We start from the raw sequence: 25,037 nt of genomic DNA, 5'->3' as shown, positions 1-25,037 counted from the left end.
ATAATTATAGAGCAAATACAACTTAAGAGGAAAGGGGACAATCTATTCGCCATACAAACATAGTCCTCATTTTCCAACCTGGATATTGACATGATGAAAGTTAGGAACGAAAAACAGGTTTCATACAAATTTTTAAATAGAAGTATTTATAATAACTTATAATAATGAAAAAAAAATAAATGGCTATGATTAAAATACATCAAACTGTGTAAAATTATATTCAATAATGTTAATATCCAGAGGAAATGGGGACTATGTTAGTATGGAAAGGTAGTTTCGGGGCAGTCGTCCCAGTCTTAAAATTTAAATTAAATTTAACATGTTGAGAGTAGGGTGTGCCTTTGGTGGTTTTCTATACAAAATCAGTCGCTAAGAATTCCTGGTTCTTGCCCTAAAAATCCTAGTTAAAAAATTTACCAAACATAAATGTCCTTACCGGGATTTGAACCCAGGACCATCGGCGTCACAGGCAGGGTCACTACCCACTATGCCATGCCAAACCGGTCATCTAAAGAATGAATGGTTTTTGAAAGTCCTATTGCCGACGACTTTATGTCACCTTCAGTCACTTGATGGCTAGTTAACCTTTCATATGCCCATGTCAAAAAATTGCGATATAAATAGCAATCATGACAACTTCATGTTTAAGTTGAATATTCAATTGGACATATGGAGCAGATCTGCTCCTAAGCATACAAAAGGTTAATAAGCGACTGGATTAAAGCTTTAAGCAAGTTCTCCGTACTGTTTTGGCCTTATTGTCAAGTTGTGATTTGATGGCTTCAGCTTGTTGATTCAGCTCATTGATCATATACTGTTTTATCACAGACAGGAACTCTGAACACTGCAACAATCATTTTTTATTTTATTTTATTTTATTGATAAGAATGTTTACATGACATTACAGTAAAAAAAAAGAAATGTTTATTTAAAGATCTTACTTACAACTAAATACATATGTTCTTCTGCCAAACCACACAGTGGTTTGTTGGCAGACGAACCAATGTGTCACGAAACTAAAACTAACAGCAATAATAATACATAAAACAGCAACAATTATAACAACAATAATAGCACATTACATTAGTATAGACAGACAGACAAATTATATTGGAACAGTTGAGCACCTAGCATCCATCGCCTCACAGAATCGCAGGCATTCATTATACACTGCCGTCCATCGCCACGCATCATATTATAGTGTTAGTTTATAAATGGTCTCGCCGGATGATCAGCGCTGACTTTTGGGTTAGCATTATGCTGAGGCGGGTCCATTTCGTGGTAAACTATTTATTTCTTTTTATGTTTATATCTCTTTGTTGTTTTTATACTTTTGTATGTTATAGTTTATCACGAATAAATGCGATGATTTCTGATTTATAATACATTACTAACAGAATAACATCCGGCAATCTTGCAACAAATCATTGGGTACATCAATACAATTGAACTAATGCCAAGACCTTGTAATAACTAAACGTACAGTCGCCATCAGATATATCGGAGCGGACAAGGTGCTCACAAATATCTGAACACGCCTTTGTGTCAAGGTATTAGAGTGCCAGATTTTTGAACACCTTGGCGGCTCCGATATAGCTGATGGCGACTGTACGTACAGATAAGAACCTTTTAGAAACCTCGATTTCACATAATTTAAAACCTAAGTACATACTAGCTCAATTTTTAAAACTGACGAAATTAACTTGTTTACGTACCAAAAGTTCGTCTTCTGTCTTCCCAAGCTGTGCAAAAGCGCACTTTGGTGCGTGACTTTTGTGCTCCGACCAAGGGTCATCGTTGGGCTCCCAACCGTCCAGCTCCTTGCCGCAGAGAAAACACTTGGCGGCATCGGCATCGTCGTCTCCCGTAGAAACCGAATAAAATCCTGCTTCCGCCATGTTTCGGACGTTGCATCTGTTTTTATCGTTAAAGGGCCAGTTTTTAAAAGTTTTCAGTCTTACATCAACTGAGTATAATTTACTCCCTTGTATTTCGTTTGTTTTCATTTTAGCAAATTCACAACAAGATGAGTCCGATAGTCGTTTTCGGCAGTTAAAATTTTTGATTTGAATATACAGTTGTCAAATTCAAACATCAATAAAAAAAATAGCCGTCATATAAAATATTGTCTATGATGAATATTGTATAGGTCTCTCCACACTCGCATTCGCGGCTTTGCGCCGTGATTCGCGCATGAATGTGGAGGACCTTAAAGTTTGTCAAAGGACTGTCTCATTTCAAACATAGACAGAGAGACTCATACTATCTTTGTCTTATACTAGTACTAGCACCCAAAAGAAAAGGATGAGTATAGTTTATTTTGTTCTTATTTACTAACAGTTTGGTTTGACGAGGTTTGACCAACTATAAACTCAAAGAGTAGTATAATATATATGCTATAACTTCATCAGACAAATACAGCCACTGACTCATGGAGACTATATAAAGGAGCCAAATCTCTATGTATGAAAAGTGTCCATCAAAAAACACAGTGACAATTTTGTTCTTATTTACTGACAGTTTGGTTCTCAGAATAATGACTGTTTGGTTTGTCGAGGTTTGACCAACTATAACTCAAAGAGTAGTATAATATATAGTATAATATATAAGCTATAACTTCATCAGACAAATACAGCCACTGACTCATCATGGAGACTATATAGGGCCCTCCACACTCGTGCGCGAATCGCGGCGCGAAGCCGCGTAGTCTGGAGCGCAGCTTATAATCCATACACTGACTGTCAAAGTAAACCATAGAGCACAAAAAAAGTAGTTTACTTTTATCTTTTAGTTGCGAGGTTTTTTGCCAAGACATTTGAGACCTTGTTATAACTGTTGTATTTCTTTCACATTAAGGACAGATTTTATATGGCAATAATAATTCAACCAATCACCTTCTAGAGTCAGATTGGCCAATCACAGCGCTAGAGGAGACAATTTCCATGCAATTTCCGATTGTATTCCGAACCGAGCTTTGCCGAATCGCCGATCCGATTACCCGAAGACCCCGAAGTACCCGAACCGAACAATCGAGTCGAATACGAGCAGTTTAGCTGTCGCTGAAGTCTGCAAGCCTTTATTTGCGATTTAATTTCCATACAATCACATAAGATAGTAAAATCGTGCAAAACCAACTGATAAACCATTTCTATATTGTTCATATAGTCAGTATTTACGAGTTCTTCCTATAAAATAACGAACCAGTGCCTACCGTTTAGCTATCCTCTGTTATTTTTTGTAAATAATTAGCGCTTTCTTTTGTTTTCGTGTGTGTATTGTGATTCCCGCGGGTTCTGCGATGGTCGGAGCTGTTTTCTAGCACAGTCCGGGTTTCAAAAGTATTTTGGTGAGTACTTTAAAATATTTTTCACATTGTCGGTTCGTCATCTAGCTATAGACTGTAACGAATGTAAAAGGAAAAGTGTTAAATTTACATAAATTTAGTTTGTCCGTTTAGGCCGTAGCAAGTACTTATTATGTTTTCATAATTATGTAAAAGTATGTAGCGGTTAATTCAGAACACGTGCTATTTTGGCCCGTATTTATATTTATCTGTAGTTAGGGAATTCGGCCTTCCTTATGATTTGAAAAGCACTGCCACGAACTAATTAGATTTATGAGAAACGTTCATGACTTTTGTTTATATTTAAATCTCTTTAAGCTCAGGGCTCTGACTGTCTATTATTAGCTGCTTATCATGAATGACCTTAATTCTATGTCATTATGAATTTCTTTAAGCAAAATATTCCTTTTGTGAATTAAAAAAAAAATCTGGCTAAGTGCCATGCACTTGCTCCATCCCACTAACCGTTAACCCGTTGACCGGTTAAACCTGAGTTACCATGGTTACCAGTACAATTCCACAGTTCCACACTGGGTTAACGGTTTAACCGGTTAGTCCCGGGTTAGTGGAATGGTGCAAGTGGCACTAATAAGAACAATAGTTATCATGACAATTATTATAGCTTTAATTTTGGCTGTTCAAAAAAATTAAATGAACGGGAGTCCCCTTGACTGTACTATATCAGTCAAATCATAGGAGAGCTCATTCCACAGCTAAAGCACTTTTTAAGAGATTTTCTTTTACCACCGGGTTAGAATTTATAAGATATCCTACGTCTATCCACCATATGCTGACAATGGTTGCTGTCTTACTTTGGCCATGTCATGCGTAGAGGTATTGAAAGCTTGAAGAAAATGGTCGTGCTCAGAAAAGTGGAAGGCGTAAGACCGCAGGGCCCCCCACCAACTAGATGGTCCGACCAAGTTAAGAAGGCCACCTCAGGCAAACTCCATCAAGCGGTGAGGGCTACGGGAGATCGAGACTGATGGAGACAAATTACAGGAGCTGCAAAACCAAGTGGTCACGATCCTCAGTAATGAGGGACCGACAAGGAAGACAACTAGGAAGTAACATTCAGATACCTAAAAAAAAATTCAACTAAGTATACACAACCAATGGAGTGGTGACATTCAAGACTGATATAATACACATTTCTTTTTTTTAAAGCCTATAACTATCCATTAGTTGCAAAATGTGTCCAAATTGTCATGCCATCTCTCTCTGACTTACATTGTGACACCATGGCCACCTTTTTGGCCAGTTTAGCTAATCTCTGCGGGTGCATAGGTTGTATATGACCTGCCCAGTTTCTCTTTAGCCTAGTAGTTTTGCCCTAAGTCGACAATGCCTGTTTTGGAACACATTATTCATTGCAAATTTGAAAATAAAAACTTAATGAACCAGTGTTTTGAAAATTTGTGACGTTTTCAATCAAAAGGTACCACATTGTCGCTTACCATAACGACGAAAATTGCTTATATCTTCATACGAAAAACCTGTCAGAGCATCTTTATGGCGAGCGACAATGTGGAACCTTTTGCTTGAAAGTGACACATTTGTTTCTAAAACTACATACATAAATATTAAAATTTACACCTAGCAGTACCATTGTAGGTATTCTAATCTTTTAATCTATTGGCAGCTATTGATATTGGTAATAAAAATCCTAACATTAATTTGTTATTTGTTACTGTTTAGAACTGATAAGATTACAACTGCGAGGATTACATTGGATTAACTTTTTATTTGAAATGAATAATGAATAACTACTTTGAGTACCATAAAGTAGAAGCCATATTTTCTTTAGTCAACTTTTCAACCAGGAAAAGCATGTCTATTAGTATGAGGTGTGAGACCCCTTTCATTTTCAATTTGTGACATTCCACGGGTAAAGATACCTTATGGCGGTCGGCGCTTACGCTGTTACTAGCGACGCTCCAATACAAAAGTGGTGCTACGTGACGTATTAGACGTCAACCGCCATAAGGTACCTTTATCCGTGGAACGTCACAATTCACACACAAAGTTAGTAACTTTCTAGCCTGGCCTAGATAGAGATAGCTGTATATAAAAGAGTAAGAAGGGTTTTCTCACGTTAATCCTTTGTTTATTATACTACCTGAGCTTATCCTTTGTAACCCTGAACAATCTTTCATGTGTCAGAACAAATATTCACCAAAAACGAGTCATATTAAACGTGTTATTATTCGTGTTTTTATTTGAGTGGAATAAGCAAAATACTTAAATATTTTTCCTGAACTTATTCGAATCAAATAACGAATATTTAAATTATTCGTCATTCATCCGCGAATAAATTATTTTTGAATAAAAAAAACGTGAATTATTGTTTATTAGAATGATTATTCCGATAAAAATTATTCGAATAATGCCCATCTCCTGCGGCAGCTGACGTCCACGAGGGTTCATCATACATAGCTGTTAACCACTATACGAGTTATCGCCCGGAAGGCGATTGGTCATGGAAATCTGTTCCTGGCTCGCGGTCTATAAAACTATAGTTGTCAAACCTATTTTTTAATTTTTTTTTCTCACCTTTGTATGAAAGAGCGAATACCTCCTAACACAAGTGTCAAACTTAAAAGGAGGATTCGACACCCAGGATAAACCTTGTTAAAAAATAAACGAATTTTGAATTTTTGAATTTTATAAAAGCTATATGCATGCCAAGTTTCGTGCTTTCTGCCGGATGGGACCATACCTCCATACTAAATCGAGCTAAGGAGCCGCACTACAACGAATTATAAGAATAAGAACCTCCATCATAATCTTGAAGCCAGTTGAGCTAAAAAAACTGCATTTTTTTTATTCATGCACATAATTTTATACTTGTATTGTAATAAATATTTTTTTAATTTTTTATTATTTTTTAGGAGAACTTACAGCTAGAGTAACAAGTTAGGTAATAACATAGAAACACATTGATACACATTGAGTATTAATTTCAAGTTTTGTTGTACTTACTAACACTATGTATATGGATAAAAATGATTCGAAATAAGTAATTGAATTGAATTGAAACAGTTTCCACAGATAGATAATATCGTAGGTATAAAGCAAATCTGAATCCCCACGGAAACTACGATAAGTTGTCTAAGTTATTCCATTTGAGTCAACACTAAATCTGCGTGATTTATTTCTACGGCCCCACGTTAAAGTTCTATGTTGAACTCACAAATCTCACAATGGTAGGGATTCGAAAGCTTTTTCCAAATGTGAATCTTAAGATAATATTCCTGTAAAGGGGCCCACTGATTACCAGTCCGCCGGACGATATCGGCGATACTTATTACGATATATATATATACGATATTTATTGCACTAATCAACTCCTCGGTAAACTAGTTTTTCTTTGAGGTTCTAACCTTCATTAAACTTGAAGAAAAGAGAACCTCCATTTGTGTAATCATCATCATCATCATCATGTCAGCCGATAGACGTCCACTGCTGGACATAGCGTTACTTTGCGGAAATCCATAATATCCATTATAATTTAAAAAAGAAGTTATTTTGCAAATACGCAAATTTAACCCATGATTTAAATGCATGATTTTTTTCTTTTTGCCTGACATTAATATATGGCTTACATAATTGTTTACTGATTCTGAAAAAAAAAAAAATTCAAACATCGATTTTCACTGCTAAACCAGTGTTAGAATAGAATGTACATAATTTATGTAAATTTATATAATTATTGGTAAAAGATACATAAAAAATCTTACTACCATAAGAAATTTAAACTAATAATATTTAATTTAATTTATACTATTTGTAATATACCTATAATAAAGATTTTAAATATAAATAATTGCAAACCCCGAAAAAACCTCCTAAATTGCATACTAAAAATCATCAACTTTCCAAATTTTCCCAATTTTGCGCCATTTCGTCATAAAAGAAATGTAATTTTTTTAAACTTAAATAAGGCAAAGAATAAAACAACGGAAAATGTATTAATTTACGATAAAAATACAGGACCAAATTGATTTTATCTAATTATGCATGAAATTATATGTTTTTTGTTGTGTACATACATACATCACAATGCATATAAGGGTTAATTCTAGGGTTGCCACCTTTTTTCTATACACATATAGTATTTTTGTCAAAATATTGAAAAAATATAGTATTTACTGGGAAATTAAAAAAAAGTAGGACGCCGATTTGAGGCGAATTAAAAATCCAAGTCGCATACGATGCGATATCGGTGACATTTGTATACCCCATTCTTGAGTGATGAAAATATAGTATTTTTTGTACTATATCGCTTTTGTATAATATATTGTACAAGTGACTAAAATATAGTACGATACTATATATTATAGTATGGGTGGCAACCCTAGTTAATTCCATTCCACTTGCTCGAAAATCTTATTTTTAGGTGTACACATATGCATTTACGTTTTTTTAGACTTCTATGCTTCATAGTTACATAGGTAGGTACTATAATAGCTTCACAGTAGGTAATACTTATTGAGTCTTATTGCGAAGTAATTAAAGGTCCTCGCAATAATGCGACAAGGTCCTACCCGAGGTCCAATACGTGAACCATTTAACCCGTCTATATTGTCCAAAGGACCTTTGCTAAGGTTAAATTACACGTCCAATTGTTTGTTCCATGTTCCATATATCAGGCCGAAATTAGGTACATCAAGTGTATAAATATCGGTGCACTCATCATACTCAAAAATATGTCCCAATTGTCCCATAGCTCTTATGTCAGCGAATTAATAACTATGGGATATATATTTGAGTAAGTTGTACCAAATGGATGCCAGAAGAGGGGCCCGGCAGGCCCAGACGGAGATGGCGGGACGACCTGGACACCTTTCTCAACAACTGGCCGGAGGAGGCACTATATCGGGAGTCGTGGAAGACAAGGGGAGAGGCCTTTGCCCAGCAGTGGCACACCATAATAGGCTAGTAAAAAAAAAAAGTTGTATGCACCCATATTTTTACACTTACGATGTTTTTAGGGTTCTTTACCCAAACGGTAAAAACGGGACCCTATTACTAAGACTCCACTGTCTGTCTGTCTTTTTACCTGTGCAATTGAACTGTACAGGCAAAACTGCATACCCTCTAGTGTGTACTGTGTATGGCCAGCTTAATGTAATAAATGCGAGTAAATCCATGGTATAGTACACTCCGCCAGGTACTCTCTTCCGAGACTCGCGAACCACGTGATTGACACAAGCGACGTAGGCTTGTGTCAATCACGTGGTTCGCGAGTCTCGGAAGAGAGTACCAGGCGGAGTATATTATTATACCATAAGTAAATCCTATTTCACATTTCACTGCAGCTCTTTAACGCTGTAGCAGATCCGACTGAGACATTTTCTTGATTCATAAACGTACAACCGCCGCGGACACTCGTTCCCAAAGAATCCGAAACATGTCGCCAAAAGCGACTAAAAATAATAGTGAGTAAAAACCGTACTGATAAATATTTTGTCATAAATGTCATAATACCAATCAACCCACCAACCTAATACCAACCAACCGATATACGTAAGTGTAAGTGACAATTTTCTTCGTTACTGTATACTACCTATGCACGTGTAACAATAAATATCCAACACCATATTGTGCAAACATTTCTTTATTACTCTTTGTTACTACCACTTTATATGAAGTAATTGATAGAGCATGTACGGAGCTGATCAGTTGCAACTTTGTACCTTAGTATTATGGGCATAAGTTTTAGTTTACATAAAATAAACCTATGACCTATGACGTTAGATAATGTAATTATGCTTTGTTTACTTTCGGACGGTACAGTCGCCGTCAGATATATCGGAGCGGCCGAGGTGCTCAAAAATATCTGAACACGCACTCTAGCGTCTTGACAATAGTGGCGTGTCTGGCGTGTACAGATATTTGTGAGCACCTAGGCCACTCAGATTCTAATATAAAAGGCAACAAATGTTTCTTTGTACACAAGTTGCGGTTTCGCGAAATTGTACTTATTAGTAACATGATAATAAAGACCGAGGTCAGTGACATCACGAAACTATACTTCATAAATCATAATATATGTTCACAAGTCGTCAGGCCAATTCGAGTTTTAGTTATTCGATCTGTTTCCGGTATGATACTATATATAAAACCGAGCACAAGTATTTTATATTTATAAAATACCTGTGCTGTGACAGAAGACCCCGCTCTTTCATAACATCACGTGATATAAACAATAAAATCTTTGAAGTGGCATACGTCATGTGAGAGTTGAAGGAATTTCGATTTTAATTTAATTAATCAAATTCCAAATTTAAATGACGTTAATTGTCCCCGAGGCGGTTCCTGCCACTTCAAGAAGTATATAAATAACACTTTTACAAAATGTAGGTAATTAAAAATTAAAACTACAATCATTTACCTATCTTCAAATTTTCCTTTAGCTTTGATACACAAACGCCGTTGTTAAACTTATCAACTACTAAATTTCGCCAGCGACTTCGTCTGCGTGGAGTTAGTAATTTGCGTAGTTTATTTTTTACCCTGCAATCTGCTTTTTATCGATTCCCCATACAAACTTCCACCCCTCTTTTCACCCTCTTAAAGGATGATTTCTGGGATAAAAACTACCCTATGTCCTTCCCCGGGACTCAAACTATCTCTATACCAAATTTCAACTAAATCAGACAAACAAAAATGGACCTTGTTGTAAATACCATGCCGCGCGACACTGTGCGGCGTAAGCGCCAACGACAATAAGGTTTTCATAGAAAATGCCCCATATTAGTATGGATGTATATGCTGCAGAAAATCGTTCCCGACCCCGTACTCCTTTACAATGTCACCGAAAAATCACAGACCTCTGATAGGACCTCATTCACAGACCTGCATATCTGGCACTGGTACGCTTGTTTGCCATCGTGGTATAAAAAACCGGACAAGTGCGAGTCGGACTCGCCCACAGAGGGTTTCGTACTTTTTAGTATTTGTTGTTGTAGCGGCAACAGAAATACATCGTCTGTGAAAATTTCAACTGTCTAGCTATCACGGTTCATGAGATACAGCCTGGTGACAGACAGACAGACGGACAGCGGAGTCTTAGTAATAGGGTCACGTTTTTACCCTTTGGGTACGGAACCCTAAAAAGGAGCAACCCTGTATGAGGTAAACAGTGCTCCCTGGATGATACGGGACAGCGCGATCGATGCGGCCGCCGCACTGCGGCTCGCACTACGATTACGGCAGCTTGGCCATTTACACATTACGACTTTTATTTAATTTTAATAAAATGCATAGTTTCACAAAAAAAAATTGTTGTTTTATAAATTTTGGCTGGGCCTTTTTCTATGGGAGGGTTTTTTTTTTCGCGATTTCGTGGTTGGTCCAATAGTAAAAGTTGCTCAGTATAATCTCAAAACCTCCTTGGTAACGGGAATGCACTTATTTATAAGCCACCCTGTATAGGTACAAATGCCAATCACAATCCACTAGTCACTATCTTTTTAATCTCTGAATGGCCGAGTGACAGTCTCGAAAAATAACAATATCACATCAGCACCGGAATGTGATGTATTTGCAAGTAGTTGGATGGATCTATGTATAGAGTATTACAACCAATGCTTGATTTTTGGTTGATTCCTCCACGTCTCGTTTCCTTTCATCTCCGCCTCAGTAGAAAGGTAGACTATTTCTCGCATTTCAGAACACCTATGCTGTGTTAATCACATGCCTGGCATTCGACCAATCAATTGCCTGCTAATAGACCAATTGGCCCCCGACCCCCGACCCGAACCAATGCCAACACGACGGACAAAATTAAAAACAATCAAACGACCAATCGCGTTCTTGCAATGATAATTAAAATCTTGTCACAAAACCGTATGTTGTCATTTTACGGACTTCCCCAGCAGTTCCACATCACCAAATGTTGCTTTCCGACAGAAAATGTACGGGTTTACATAATAAATACAAAACCTTGTATAATAGTTGAAGAGTTCAGATACAAATGATGACAAATAAGTCCTGGCCTTCCGGCATCTTCGAAAAATCTGGAATAATGCATAAAAAACTGAGATCTCAACGATTTAAGGATCTCCTGCGAATGCTTATAATCGGGTAATAAGTAATTGAAAACTTCGCGCGTATCTCAAGATATGGCCAGTTTTTCGTGATAATGTCACTTACTTGCCTGTTTGCAGTCCTTGAGGCTGAAAATTGTCAGGTAAAATGTTTCAGAATTTCTTGACCATTTTTAAAGTCAATGTAAATCGTGTTGTACCTATTAATATCACCACTATCTGCTTGGTTTGGTATATTTTTAAGACCCACTCTCCGTATTTTGATTAGTTATACATGCGATGCGACAAGATGCGATCATTGAATGAGATACATGTGTTCCATTAAATGGCATCGTTTAAGCCTCAAAGACTTTCATAAGCAAATATAGCACTTGCACACTGAAAATATTAAGGCTACACTGTCAAATTCTCGATTTCAAATTACACCACGTGTTAATTGCAGTACTGACAATATATCCTTTATTCAAAATTTGTTTTCCATTCCACTTATGACTCACAAACACATATCGACCTTGATTGAAAACACAAGCCTCTCAATCAAGATTTCCTCGGACATGTGCTTGTAATGGATCCCTGCTGCGTTGCGGCGTCGCTAATAGCTTTTCCTGGTTGAGCTTGCGTTATAAATGACTGGGATTAGGAAAGCTGTAACTGCTTATGACCCAATACGGAGCAGTGTGTGTAAAATAACCGTCGAAAGAACCTGAATGGGCCAAACATAGAAAAAAAGAGCCGCGGCAAAAATGCCGGGACAACGCGAGGAAGATGATGACACAAAACGGAAAAAAACACCCCCCTCCGGATACTAGAAAAAACGATGGATATGTACTGGAGCCTAGTACCGGTACTGATACTGACATAGTTTTCATTTCATCATTAGGGAGTATCAAAATTGTAGGCATTTATATTAAGAAAGAACTACTTTCGCATACAGAAAACACATGTAAACGCTAAATCAGCGCATGACCGTAGAATTAAAAAAAATACTTTATCATTAATTTTTGGCTAGAATCTGATGATTGATCGTTGTGCTCTTGAAAAGGAAAGTTCTAAGTAGGTAATCAAAATAGCAGACTATCCAACTAACTCAGGTTAATTATCCCTAAACTAAGACACTTAACCACCAAAACTCAAAAACAATCCAAAAACCACACGTCGAACGCTAAAACAATTGACCTACATGCAGAAGCGTATTTTAAAGATTTGGCGCCCCGGGCTAGTTAGATTTGTCGCCCCATTAAGTAATGATAATGTATCTCATATCTCATATAAGGAAAAAAAATCCTATTTTGCCGCCCCGGGCCATGGCCCCCGACATGTGGCATGTGGCATATCTGGACAATGGAACTAATATCAAAGCCTAATCAAATAAAGCCGATAGGAATAGCTGACCCAGATCCAGGCCTCGATTTTATGTAGATCCGCTGAGAGGCTGTCCGCTTAAATGGAGTGTATTGAGCGCTTTGAGTTTCATTTGATATAAAGCTTTATGGAGACAATTATTCAACGAGTTTTGTCGTTAGAATAGGGTATTTTATTTATTGTCAATTTGATTTCTGTGTCGCTTCGTGGGTCAAACACATTTCAGAAAAAGGTCACTTCTGTAAACAATTCAATAAAAGTTAACGACCCTGGTATGCACCATAATATGTGGTATTTTATATAAAAAGGGACCTTATTGTCGATGGCGCTTACGCTGTTACTCGTATAAACGATGCTTCGATATAAATACAATGCCGCGCGACGCTGTGCGGCGTAAGCGCCATCGACAATAAGGTCCCTTTTCATAGAAAATGCCCCGTATTATGTGTACACATTCCTCTTATTTGAGTCTCAAGTACTGAATAAATGCTTGTGCACCATAATTCCATCTGAAACCTGTAGTTTCTTCTGCGATTGTAAAAAATTGGCGGGGGCACTCCCGTGCCCCCAGATTTGAAGGAGTTTTTGAGATCTTGTAAAAACGGGACCCTATTACTAAGACTCCTCTGTCCGTCTCTCTGTCACCAGGCTGTATCTCATCAACCGTGATAGCTAGACAGCTGAAATTTTCACTGATGATGTATTTCTGTTGCCGCTATAACAACAAATACTAAAAAGTACGGAACCCTCGGTGGGCGAGTGAGACATTTGATAAAGTGGAACTGCTGTGTTGTGAACCTTTTTTTTGTTAAAGGTTATTTAGTTAAAAACTAAAAGTAAAAGCTTCAAACTTTTTGTGTTGTTGCACAGTGCACACCTTGTTATTGGTGCAAAAATATTATGTGTCCACTATATTTATGTTACTTGCTTACATTGTTTAAATGTGTCTTTTAAAATAAAAGAAAACACGACATAAACACGTCGTTGAAATATAAAGTCTTTCAGACATCGCAGTTTTACAAATACCGAATGAACAAACTCGTCAGTTACTCGCCATTCAAGAGATACCCATTGTTCTGTTACTGGCATTAAACATGGCCTCATTGTCTGCTCACAATAACACTGCTGTTTTAAGTATGTATTCAGAGGCGAATCGATTGACTGACCCATCTTTGCGTCTTGAAAATAATCTAACTGCTTTTATTTATTTATTTTATTTATTGGGGGCATCAACAGCAATACAAAAAATAATACAAAGCATAGTAAACAGAAAATATAGCCAATAACAGATGTCCACAAAAGAACAACTAACATGCAATAACTAAGTGTTTAAGTGTGTTTTAAGTAGATTCGTTACTATGTGACAGCACAGAATAATAGTATTAGGTACAGAAGATTCACTCTCTAATAAAACGCGTCTACTACGCGCAAGGCGGCGCAAGCGCGTGCAGGCGTCCGTTCCGTAGCGGTGCGCGGCAATTACTATGGCAAAACCCCAAAATTGGGGCGGCCGCAGGTACTTGTAGCGACGCGACGAAATCGCGGAGTGAGACACGCCTGCCCTTAGAGGCATTTCTCAAGAAGATCTACTTTGTGGGGGTCGGGGACGCGGCGCGTATAGTAGTAGCTTATGGTAGAAATCTGTATTATATACCTACCGTTGAGTTTAAAGCTGTTTCATAGATAACTTACAAATTTACTAATACAGTAAAGGTTCACTCACGTTAGAACGTTCAGGGCACAGAATAAGTAATAGTATTATCATACAGAACGTCCACGCACCGCCCCGCCCCGGAGATGACACCTGACACCCTACCCATCGCGTTTGAAAAATACTATAGATAATTGGGACTTGAGACCGAGACTAGTCCCACTCTATTGTAATTGAAAGTCCCGGTAAAAGAGCACATCAAACATTTTAACACTCCAGCAGTTCTCAATTAGCGATAACTAGCTACTAGAACTACAACGGTAGATATGAGAGGTACCGTGCCTTCCTATTGAGGTCACGGAGCTATTTCCACGGAGTTCACTGTCAGCCGCCGTTGCGAGAATAGACGCGCAGAATCAGGTCAGATCCAGTCTGAGGAAAATGCAGCGAAGTTTCACACATACATGGTATGGTAACGATAGATAATCATTTGAGTACTTGATAGGTTTGTAGATAATCCAGGGGGCCTAGCCTCTTGGCACAACCGTATACTGGCAATAGTAAACTTAAATAATGTGATTTCCGTAGCATAAAACAACTTCCTGTGTGATTAGTCTAGGGATCATAATTACCCCCTTATAACCACATTCCATGAATCCCAACAACGCAACGGAATTCGATCGTCCCATTAGGTGTAAAGCCTGACCAGTAATATATGATCATTGTCAAGAGGGCGCTGTTGTTGTGCATGTATAGGGTGACAGTTCAGTATAGAATGAAAAAATTAGTTCCAGTGAAATTCCGCAACATGGCGCGTGATCATATATTCCTGGTCAGGCTTTACGTGTCTGTTCTTGGCGTTCATGTGATGCAAACATAAACTTTGATTGTGAATATTTGTAAAGTCTAGTTAAATATAGAAAAGAAAGTGAAGGACACGAAGTTTTTTTTTTAATAAACATGTATGGTCTTTAAGTCTTCAGAACATGCGATCATATTTCATAAATCCTTTACAGAAAACCGCAAATAACAGACTAATCTAACATCGAAATGACGCATAATCTAAGCATTATGTTCATTTCTCACGACCCCATGACGCGATAACTGGCCACTTTCTCCGTTAAACATTGCGTAACCTTTATTAAACTACGTTCTAACCACTTCCAAGAACCTTAATCCACAAAGATTCTTAACTATGACCTCATAACTAGCTCTGCTTGAACCTCCTGATTCAGTTAGAGTAGCGCTACCTCGTTTCACGCAAAATAGGCACATTGGATGTCGAGTTGCGGAAAATGCCCAGCAAAACTAACTAACTAACTAACCTCCTGATTCATAACATCAATATGGAATCAAGTTTCTGGTTTATAACTGGTACTTCTGAGACAGATCACACTAGAAGTGTTCGGATGTCAACAGCAATTAACATGTGTTTTGTTGTGGCCAGCTATGCTGCCAAAGCTTCTTGGATGTTGTTATCTGCATTTTTCGTAGCGGAAGTTTATCATTATCTGTCGGCTGTGCTTAAAGTACTTGAGAATCATTTGGGGTTGCAGTCACCTTATACAAATATTTAAAATCTAGCTGCATTCGGTACCAACGCGTTACGATTTGTAAGCTATCCTTTTCTTTCACCCTCTTGTATCTTAATTCTTTTGGGTTCCTTATTGTTCGCTTATCTTTTTTACATTCCCCTCTTTCAGCAATACACGCAAACTAAAGCCCTTCCCAGATCAAGGTAACGAATGTGTTTACTAACGAATGATGTGAAATAATTCTTGAAACATGTTCTTGCTTAAACGTTAGCAAAATGGACTTTTCCCTCAAGGACCGTAAGAAAAGGCGCTATTCGCTTGCTGCCAAAGTGTGTTGATTCTTCAATGTTATTATCTGCATTCTTCGTAAAGAATTTTTATCATTATCTTTCAACATGTGCTTAACATCGTTGGGATACAATTGGAGTGGCAGTCTCCATACCTATCATTGTTAAAATATACCATAAGCTACATTCGCTACGAATTGTAGACCATGCATTTCTTACGAGCACCCTCTTATGTCCTAATTCTTTTGGAATGTAATGATGTAATTGTAAACAAACTAACGTCCGTTCCAACCAAGGCAATTGATTAATATGTTTACTTACTAACAAATGACGTGAAAGAATTCTTGAAACATGTCCTTGGTAAAATAGTAGTAGCAAAATACTCAAGGGCTGTAAGATAAGGACAAGGACTATGGACGTGTCCTTCCTTTCATTGAAGGACGACAGCCCTAATTATAGTTGCTTCTATTGTGTCTCGCTTGAAGAATTCTTAATTAGGAGCTTTTTGTGCAGGGTCAGTCATGCAACCTTTAAAATGTACGATGATTTTTGTTGTACTACACTCTACACTACGGTATTGATTGCCATTTTTATATGGAGTAGCTGTCACGTAAAATGTTTGTAGACATTTTTTGGAAGGAATATAAAAATACGGTGAAAACATGTTTCTTCAACGTGGCTTTCCATACCTAAAGGGTCCTTATGCTCCATGTGTTTCTTTTGCCAATAATGTTCACATACCAAGATGCTACGACAAGCATAGCCTTCCCGAGTCGGTGCAAACTTGGCGTAGGTATATTGATGGACTCTAGGTAATTATTTTGGCGAATAAGCAAAACATACCTGCGTAGGAATTTCAAAAAATAATTTCAAATGTGAAATATAACAGATAGAGCACCATGGGGTCAATCCCGATTCCCTTTTGTCTACCAAGAGACCCAATGCTCGGCACTATAAATCAAAGCAATCTTATTCCTTATATGATTCCTTATGTGTTTTAAAATTGCAATGTTTGTACTCTAGATTATCATTATGGTCCAAGGGCCTGACAATCTTTGATAGAGAAAGATAGTCTTATTGCGATTCCTATAACAGAAAAGAGAAAATAGTGCCATGCTTTGTCTTTATAACCAACCGGGAGGCATCATAGGTAGGAGGCGATGCCGAAATACCGAAATTTATAACAGTGAAAAAGAAAAAATCCTATGCTGCCCAAATTTTATATGAATATTCTTTCTCGGTGGCGCGTCTATAACTACTTGTATATACTATGTCTATGTTATGGTCATATTAATTGTCACAACAGATAGCTACTGTGGTATGTTACGCAAGAATACACAGTAATATCGGGTTGCGACGTGATTCAGTGATTCACGACCGCGTAGTAATCAAGTCGGGGATGATTTATAACAACCGCAGCTGGATTCAGCAGAATTGTGCTTTCCGAGTTGGGTATAAAAAGAGAAAAAGTTTCAGGTTTAACTGTTCCTTATGGAACGAATACTGCCATCGGGCAATTATATGTCTGTACATATTATGCGCTGTTACCCACGAGGGTGCCACTGCAGGTGAAATCCGTCGCACGCGTCAGCGCCAGTTACGATGCGATGCGTCTTACGTAAGCGAAGAACTCGCGAACGCGAAGCGAAGCGGCGCGGCGGGCCCACGGCGTTCGCGTTCGCAACGAGATCGCCCACGTAGGACATACTTCTATAGGTATCTAAGGATTGATTCTCCGCGCTCCGCGCCGCGCCGCTTCGCGTTTGCGTGTCGTTCGCCTACGTAGTACGCTGCGTAAGAATAAATTATATATTTAGCGATAGAGTGACAACAGCGATTTGTTACGTTTTCTGCAAAAGTTTGTCATCTTATCTAGGCCCTATGGTCTGCATAAAACTGGCGTCCTTCAGGGATCGGAACCGGTTTTTTGCAAAAACTTCGAAAGAACCATATATTTCTAATTATTTTATACTCTAAATGTAGGACTCGTATTTTTAGATTGCCCAATTAGAAATGAAATATATAACAAAGAACGAAAAAATACCGGTATTTTTTGTACGGGATACAAAAAATACCGGTATCCGATCCCTGTTTCAGAGCGCCTTGGCCGCGGTTCAGCGGTCGCCGGCGACTGTACCGCCCACAGTCCGACGACCCGTATTTATACATTTAGCTGCATGGGTGCGCAATTAACACATCTCCTATAGTTACGCGCACTGCCTTGATCTTGCAAATGTCAACGACTTCGTTGGGTTTGGGATTATTTATCATTTCTATTTTTTCCGCAGTTAAATTGGGAAGGACTCTGGATTTTTTCGAACTAGCCAAAGATACTTTTACTATTAGATTATCGACAAAAGCAATAGAAACGTAACCGATGTGCGTGAACTCGTTTGAACATAAATGAAATAAAGAATAGTTCAAGAATAGACTCAACTTGTACGTTCAGAATTATATTCAACATCATTATAAAAAAACAAATGTTTCTTATGGAATTTTAAGGTTAAATAAAGCTAAATTGGTATTTTTAAAGGATATTAATATCGAACGAACCATTATTATAAGCGTTTTACGTTTTGTTATCTGTCAAAAGCTACACACTCCATCCAAGGTCTAATTACTTTCCCCACTAGTGGATAAAATGCGTTTTTACCCGCTTGTCTTAAAGGATAAAAGACGGTTTTCCGAGCTAGTGAGGGGAAAAGGCAATTCTTTACATGCTTGGTGCATGGTGGTGGCATTACATGGTGGTGTGTTCAATGAAATGAAATTCTTTATTTTCAGGCAACTATTGGCCCATAGATAAATACCTTATAACTAGCGCACATATTATTATAAAATATATCTTAAAACTAAAAACTAAAACCACACAATTATATAGCTGCGATGCAGTTCGCAACAATCGCAACCCCGCAGTGTCAGGGACTTACCGCCGGGTCCGCCGGTACTTGACACTCTTCGGCCAGAACTCCTCCTTGGTGAAGGTCGCTAGATGTTCAGTCAAAACGCTCACCACAAAAGAATTAAAATTCACACTGTGTCGAGATTCCAACTTCACGACCCTCAGGATGAATCCGGACTTGACTTGACTCGTATATACCTACTTTACGATGCAATGCAGCTAGGGCATCCAATATCGGATTATTCTCAATACCAGTATTATTGTCCGATACTGGATACTGTTCCACAATACCGGAATTCCTAAATTAATACCGGCATTGAACATATCCACCCAAAATATTTTAATCAAGTGACAATAATCCACATTGAGCTAATTCCTTTTTTTTCTACTTATTTCATTTTTGTCTAATGCTTTTTTCTTATTTCAGGTAAGTCGCTGTTTTAATTCCGAGAACGTTCTTAAACGATGAAAAGGTTGGTTGGTGAACTGAGGGCCATCTTTCTCTTTTACTCCAATTAAGGCGTAATTAGAGTGACAGAGATGGGTCTCTATTGTTTCCCATAAAGTTAAGTCATAATGTATTGTTTGTCCGCATTAACGTTAGTCATAATTTGGTTTTTCTAAGAAACGCGTAACCTTTCAGGATTGCCATAAAACAAACCTAACCTATCTATAGGATAACCTTACGAAAATCCTGAAAAGTTAACGGTTTCAGAATTATGACTAATGAAAATCAGACTATCATTACATTATGACTTTCAATGATTATGTCAAACAAAGAGACCCCGACAGGGATAGATGCTCGCAGTTTGCGAACTTCAGTGTTCTTAGTAGGGCTTCTGGTGTGTATCATGCTGTATTCAGCAGGATAAATTATATTACGCGTAAAACGTTGTTAGTATGTAATAGATATACCAAATAAAGTTTTTGTTATTTAAAGGTATACCTCAGGGTAATTTCTGACTCCCAAATGTTTAATGACCTAAACCATTGTCACGCTCGATAAAGCTGAGCAAACAGTAATTTGAAAACGTTTCAATGGAACGGCTCTAGACTGGAAAATGAGGTCAAATTAATCATTTAGAATGTCAAACAAATGAATTGGAATAATTCTTAAATGTTCGCTCTTTGTTCACTTGATTATTTGGACGCGATTTGATCAAATTGAAAGGACATAATCTGAGACAAGATTGGGGATAACGAGATAACGAGATAGATGATTAAAATGAGGTCTATCGTCGTAGATAAAATTAAATTTTACGTCTGTTTTAACCTAGCTCAAATAAGTTTAATTAAAATTAATCACGTACCATGGATGAATCCTGAAATAATGTTATTAGGTTTAATTTAAACTTGGCGGGTTGCACCGATAACATTCGACGGACTGGGTGCCATAGAAAACTGTCACACTTTCCGATACAATATTTTTTCAAATGAATTTATCCACTGTTGATGACACGAGTCATGACGCAACCGGTCCGTAATGCACCAATTTATCACAAGAAATGCAAACAATACCTATATAATTGGAAATTATTTGGTTTTGGCCAATAATTTAATAATTAATAATTTTAGGTTTTATAAAAGTAACATCAAATTAAAAAGTACCTACCTAAAATTACCTAAAGGACAATCAAACTTAGAGTCAAGTAAACTTTTAAGAGTCCCGGGCAAGCTAGGCCAAATTGCACCTTCCCATACAAACGTAGTTCCGCTCTCATTACGTGTTGGATTGTAATGAAACTTTGCACATACAATGACATGAGGTATACCTAGAAATTAGTTTATATATAGCTCCAGTTTATAAAACAAACGAAATAAGCGAATAGATTTAATTCACCATTCAGGTCAGGAGCTCGTGTAAAGCATGACATAGATACAGCCAACACAGTCTTGCCGTATTGCCGTCCTTACCTTACACAATGTGTTTAACATCTACCCCAGCTGACCTTGACCTCGCCCGGGCGAGCTCGGCATGGAGTTCTTTCTAACATAATAATAAATGTATTGAGCGAGTTACATCACCCTTGATTTCCACTTTTACTGTTTTTGGAGAAAACAACCAAATTTTTTCCTAAAAGAAGCCTCTACAAGCGACAATAGGTACTTAAAATTGCTATCTTACACACTACACCCGAATTTTGCGTAAACATTCACGCGGATTTGGTACGCTCAGAAAAAGATCACTCATTTAAGGGAGTTTTAGGACGTCTTTTCCGAATTTTATCTCCTCTAGTTTATTATTTTTTCAAGAATTGTTCGCGAAAGTTGTCGATCACGAAATTCGGATTTTATCGGATAACTTAGAATATAAGATGCTCTCCGAATATTATTTGTCCTTGAAGGTTTTCAACAACTATTCAAGAGTACATTTCAAAGTCTAATATCTTAAAACTGTAAATTTTAGATTTGAATTTTTTATAAACCATAGTAGATTAAGATAGAGATTTCTTATTAACACATTCACTGCGGCACTGGGCCGAAAGACCTGATGCAAAGTATGGTTAATTAGAAGATACACTTCTTGTCAAAGCGAACGTACTTAGAAGTTTGATTCTCTTTACATCTGAAAGAGTATCTTTTGTACAATATGCTGAGATTAGCAATAATTCGATATCAAAGTTAGGTATTTACTTTTAATTGAAGACGACGCATTTGTATATACTTAGTCCGTACCAGTTGCTGATTTTGCTGAATAATCAAGGAAATTGTATCCTTCCCGAGGACATCAATCGTCCTCCAAGATCTGTTTTCGTGATTTGTCAGCCGTTCCATTTCCTAAATCGTTTTCCGGCTTTTGCCAAGTCAGACATTGCTCCGCCAACCTTCCTGTCGCTACGTGCCGAGCCTCGCAAGGGATTCTTAATGCTGTAAGAAGCCCTTAGTTCCTCAAATCCTCATTCGATAAGTGTAGCGAAGCTGTAACCAGAGTCTAAGTCCATTTGGCTCACGATTTCACTGTTGAATATTTGCTAAAAGCGTTTAGTCCTAGAATAGCGTAAAATATCATGTGAACTTCAGCCATTACTATAACTTCCAATCCAAGGAGAGATTTATGGGAAGGTTATATTTTCTGATGACAGCATTTTTTTATACCTAACTTTCATTTGTTTATTTTTACACATTATAAATTTCTTATTCAAATAAAACAATGGTTGGTTTAAATCATTCCAGTTTTTCGGCCGTTCAAATAATGTTATCAAAACTTAATTAGACATGTTCTCGATTGATTAATGCGCTGTGTATCGTTATCACACTTGACGACATTTATCATTAGTATGTATGTCGGTTACGGACCTCGCGTCGCGCGTCGGCATGGTGAGTAAACGATAGTATGATTGACATTAGGCCGATAGTCAAATTGACAAATCTTAAGACTGTTCAACTGAGATTGAGACGGGAAAACCTTTTAGAAAAGTCAGAATTGGAGAGCCGATTACTATAAAGCAAAATATAACAAGTATTTCAGGTATTTGAGTAGAGTTATTCTTATTCTGTAAAAAAGGAGCCGGGGCAAAATGCCGTGACAACGCGAGGAAGTCTGTAAAAAAGGAAACAAAATTGTTCAGCGACTCGAACTCATTATTATTCTATTCTATTCAACTCAATACATCATTTAGGGCCACTTGTGTTAAATGTAATGGAACTAAACATGGAGTTACCATGGTTACCAGTACATTTTGACACTGGGTTAACGGTTTAACCCCAGGTTAGTAGGATGGTGCAAGTGGCGCTTACAAGTTAAAAAAAATTTATGTTTTACAATTATAATGAATTCCAAACTTTAATTGCCCTGTGTCTTGAATGTATTGTTGTGCATTTTCTGAATGTCCACGTGTAATCTGCTGTATAAAAACACAATACTTTTTTGAAAAAAAAAAAAAAAACAATCCAGTTAAGGAATTGCTGATCTCCTTCAGACGATACCTACCCGATCACATGACCAACTACTCGCAGCTCCATTCAGCGATAGATACGTAATTTACAGTCGTATATTGACCGAGGACGACTCAATAGATAATCTTTTATCTGACTATTAAATAATGAGTGGTCGCAAACGCGTCCGTGCCACTGGTCACTTCGCGCGCGCCGTCTTAGCCATACGCGCGCCAAAAACTTCACTTGATGATTACGTGAATAGATCATCAAAAAAGACGGTTTTTGCACCTAGTTTAGTAAAAACTTCATCTTTATATGTGACATAGTTGTGACTATTTATAGTGTTAATAAAATCAACAGTTTTCTCAGTGTTAGTGTTTACTTCAGTGAATGTATATCTGTGTGAAATGCTGTTTTTAAGAATATCGGATCTTGGCAAGCCCATGATCGACGGGGACGTTGCCAAAATGTCATGCGAGGTGCGTCTTGTTTATATTTTAGCGTCTTTCCGTGCATCATGTGATTCACGTGTCTAGAAATAAATATACCTACAGTTACTCGAAAAAAATCACGTTCATAAGTAAAAGGTAAATATAGTAAGATCTTAATAATATGGCACTTCGTAGGTTCGGTACATATATTATAGTCTATCACTAAAATAGGAGTGCAACTAGTGCACATGTTTTCTATCTGCACTTACGTCATCACACTGACCTCTCTTTGTAAACAGCTAAAATTCAGATACCACCGATTTTTTTAAATATAATATTTTAGTTAAGTGCATTTCTATGATAGTTACTTATACTTAAAAACACGTCAAAATATATGCACATTTCTTCTAACTCCAAGTAGTCCGAATCTTCCACTAATCATGATTGTACTGCATGTAATGCATCAGCATCATAGAAGAGTGTTTATTTATTTGTCTTAATAATTACATATTTTAAATTGTTAAATAACTAACTTGCCCATTTATTCGTACGATTCTCCTAATAATAAATGATTAGAAGGAGGCTAATTAAATCGCAAATTATTAAGAGTTCACATATTTATATCTAAATTTGTGACGTTTTCAACCAAAAGGTACCACATTGTCGCTTGTCTATAAGGTTGATTAGCGATAAGCCTTATTGACAAACGACAATAAGTACCCTTTTGGTTGAAAATGGCACATTTAAGAATTTGTGAGTGCTCTAACTAAAACAGACTTTCATTTTCGATATATTTGTTTACACTCCCTAAATCAGTTCTGATTCGTGGTTTACCAAACATAATTAACAATTTACATTAATTTGCAATTAGGGTATTTGAATATTAAACAGTACCTAGTCGGCTCATAAGTTCTGTCATATACATAGTATCAAATAAAATCAAAAGTTTAAGTTTATTCCGTATAATTTGTACAGCGTTTGAAAGCTTATAAACTAGAGAATCTAAATGTATAACATTTATTCAAAATGACCGCCATAATTATCTACACAGGCTTGAAGTCTTCGTGGCCAGTCGTCAATGGATTCACGCACCACTTTCATGTCGATATTGGCCACTGCCGTAGCAAGAGATTTTTTCAGCGAGTCTAGATTTGCATGAGGTTTTGAGCACACCTTTTCCTCTAAATACTGCCATATTTTATAGTCTAAAGGATTAAGATCTGGGCTAAAGGAGGGCCAATCTTCATGCCGTATAAAGTCGATTTTATTGGAGGCGAGCCAGGCTTGTGTAGACTTTGCCTTATGGGCTGGAGCAGAGTCCTGCTGGAAAACCCAATGCTGGTTTAGAAACATCGTATGGGATAGTGGTTTCACAATATTAGTCAACACCGTGTCTTGGTACACTTTGGCACTAGTTTTTACTCCTTTCTCACAAAAATGCATACTAGTGACGCCCGCATAAGAAACTCCCAGCCAAACCATCACAGATGAAGGGTGATGACCTCTTTGAATACGGGGAATGCTATTAGACGCTTCTTTACTATTGCGAGCGTACACTCTATCATTTTGTTTATTACAGTTTTCTTCTATGTC

At 37.4% G+C, this 25,037-nt stretch overlaps 2 protein-coding genes across 3 annotated transcripts in view; one reads left to right on the top strand and one right to left on the bottom strand.

The window, feature by feature from the left end:
- Positions 1 to 702: 702 nt before the first annotated feature.
- Positions 703 to 2,062, bottom strand: LOC134743932 (baculoviral IAP repeat-containing protein 5.2-B). The gene is made up of 2 exons (XM_063677563.1): positions 1,716 to 2,062; positions 703 to 844 (listed from the first exon to the last, which is right to left on the bottom strand). Exons 1-2 carry the CDS (start codon positions 2,004 to 2,006, stop codon positions 719 to 721), a joined length of 417 nt encoding a protein of 138 aa, XP_063533633.1. The 5' UTR covers positions 2,007 to 2,062; the 3' UTR covers positions 703 to 718.
- Positions 2,063 to 3,017: 955 nt separating this feature from the next.
- Positions 3,018 to 25,037, top strand: part of LOC134744448 (uncharacterized) — a 42,671-nt gene continuing 20,651 nt past the window's right edge. Inside the window, exon 1 of one of the 2 annotated variants that reach the window (XM_063678260.1) lies at positions 3,018 to 3,346. The gene's annotated coding sequence lies outside the window, so the exon portion shown is untranslated. Of the gene's footprint in view, positions 3,347 to 23,068; positions 23,493 to 25,037 lie in introns of those variants that run through there. The other variant, XM_063678261.1, reaches the window with a different exon arrangement.

Source organism: Cydia strobilella, chromosome 9 (genome assembly GCF_947568885.1).
Source record: "Cydia strobilella chromosome 9, ilCydStro3.1, whole genome shotgun sequence".
NCBI lineage: Eukaryota > Metazoa > Arthropoda > Insecta > Lepidoptera > Tortricidae > Cydia > Cydia strobilella.
The sequence above is the reverse complement of the archived record's forward strand: the minus strand, read 5'-3'. Positions and strand labels throughout refer to the sequence as shown.

Coding starts and splice junctions, on each gene's coding strand:
- LOC134743932 (XM_063677563.1), bottom strand. CDS start 2,006: ATGAAAACAAACGAAATACAAGGGAGTAAATTATACTCAGTTGATGTA. Junction 845..1,715: donor AGACAGAAGACGAACTTTTG/GTACGTAAACAA, acceptor TGATTGTTGCAG/TGTTCAGAGTTCCTGTCTGT.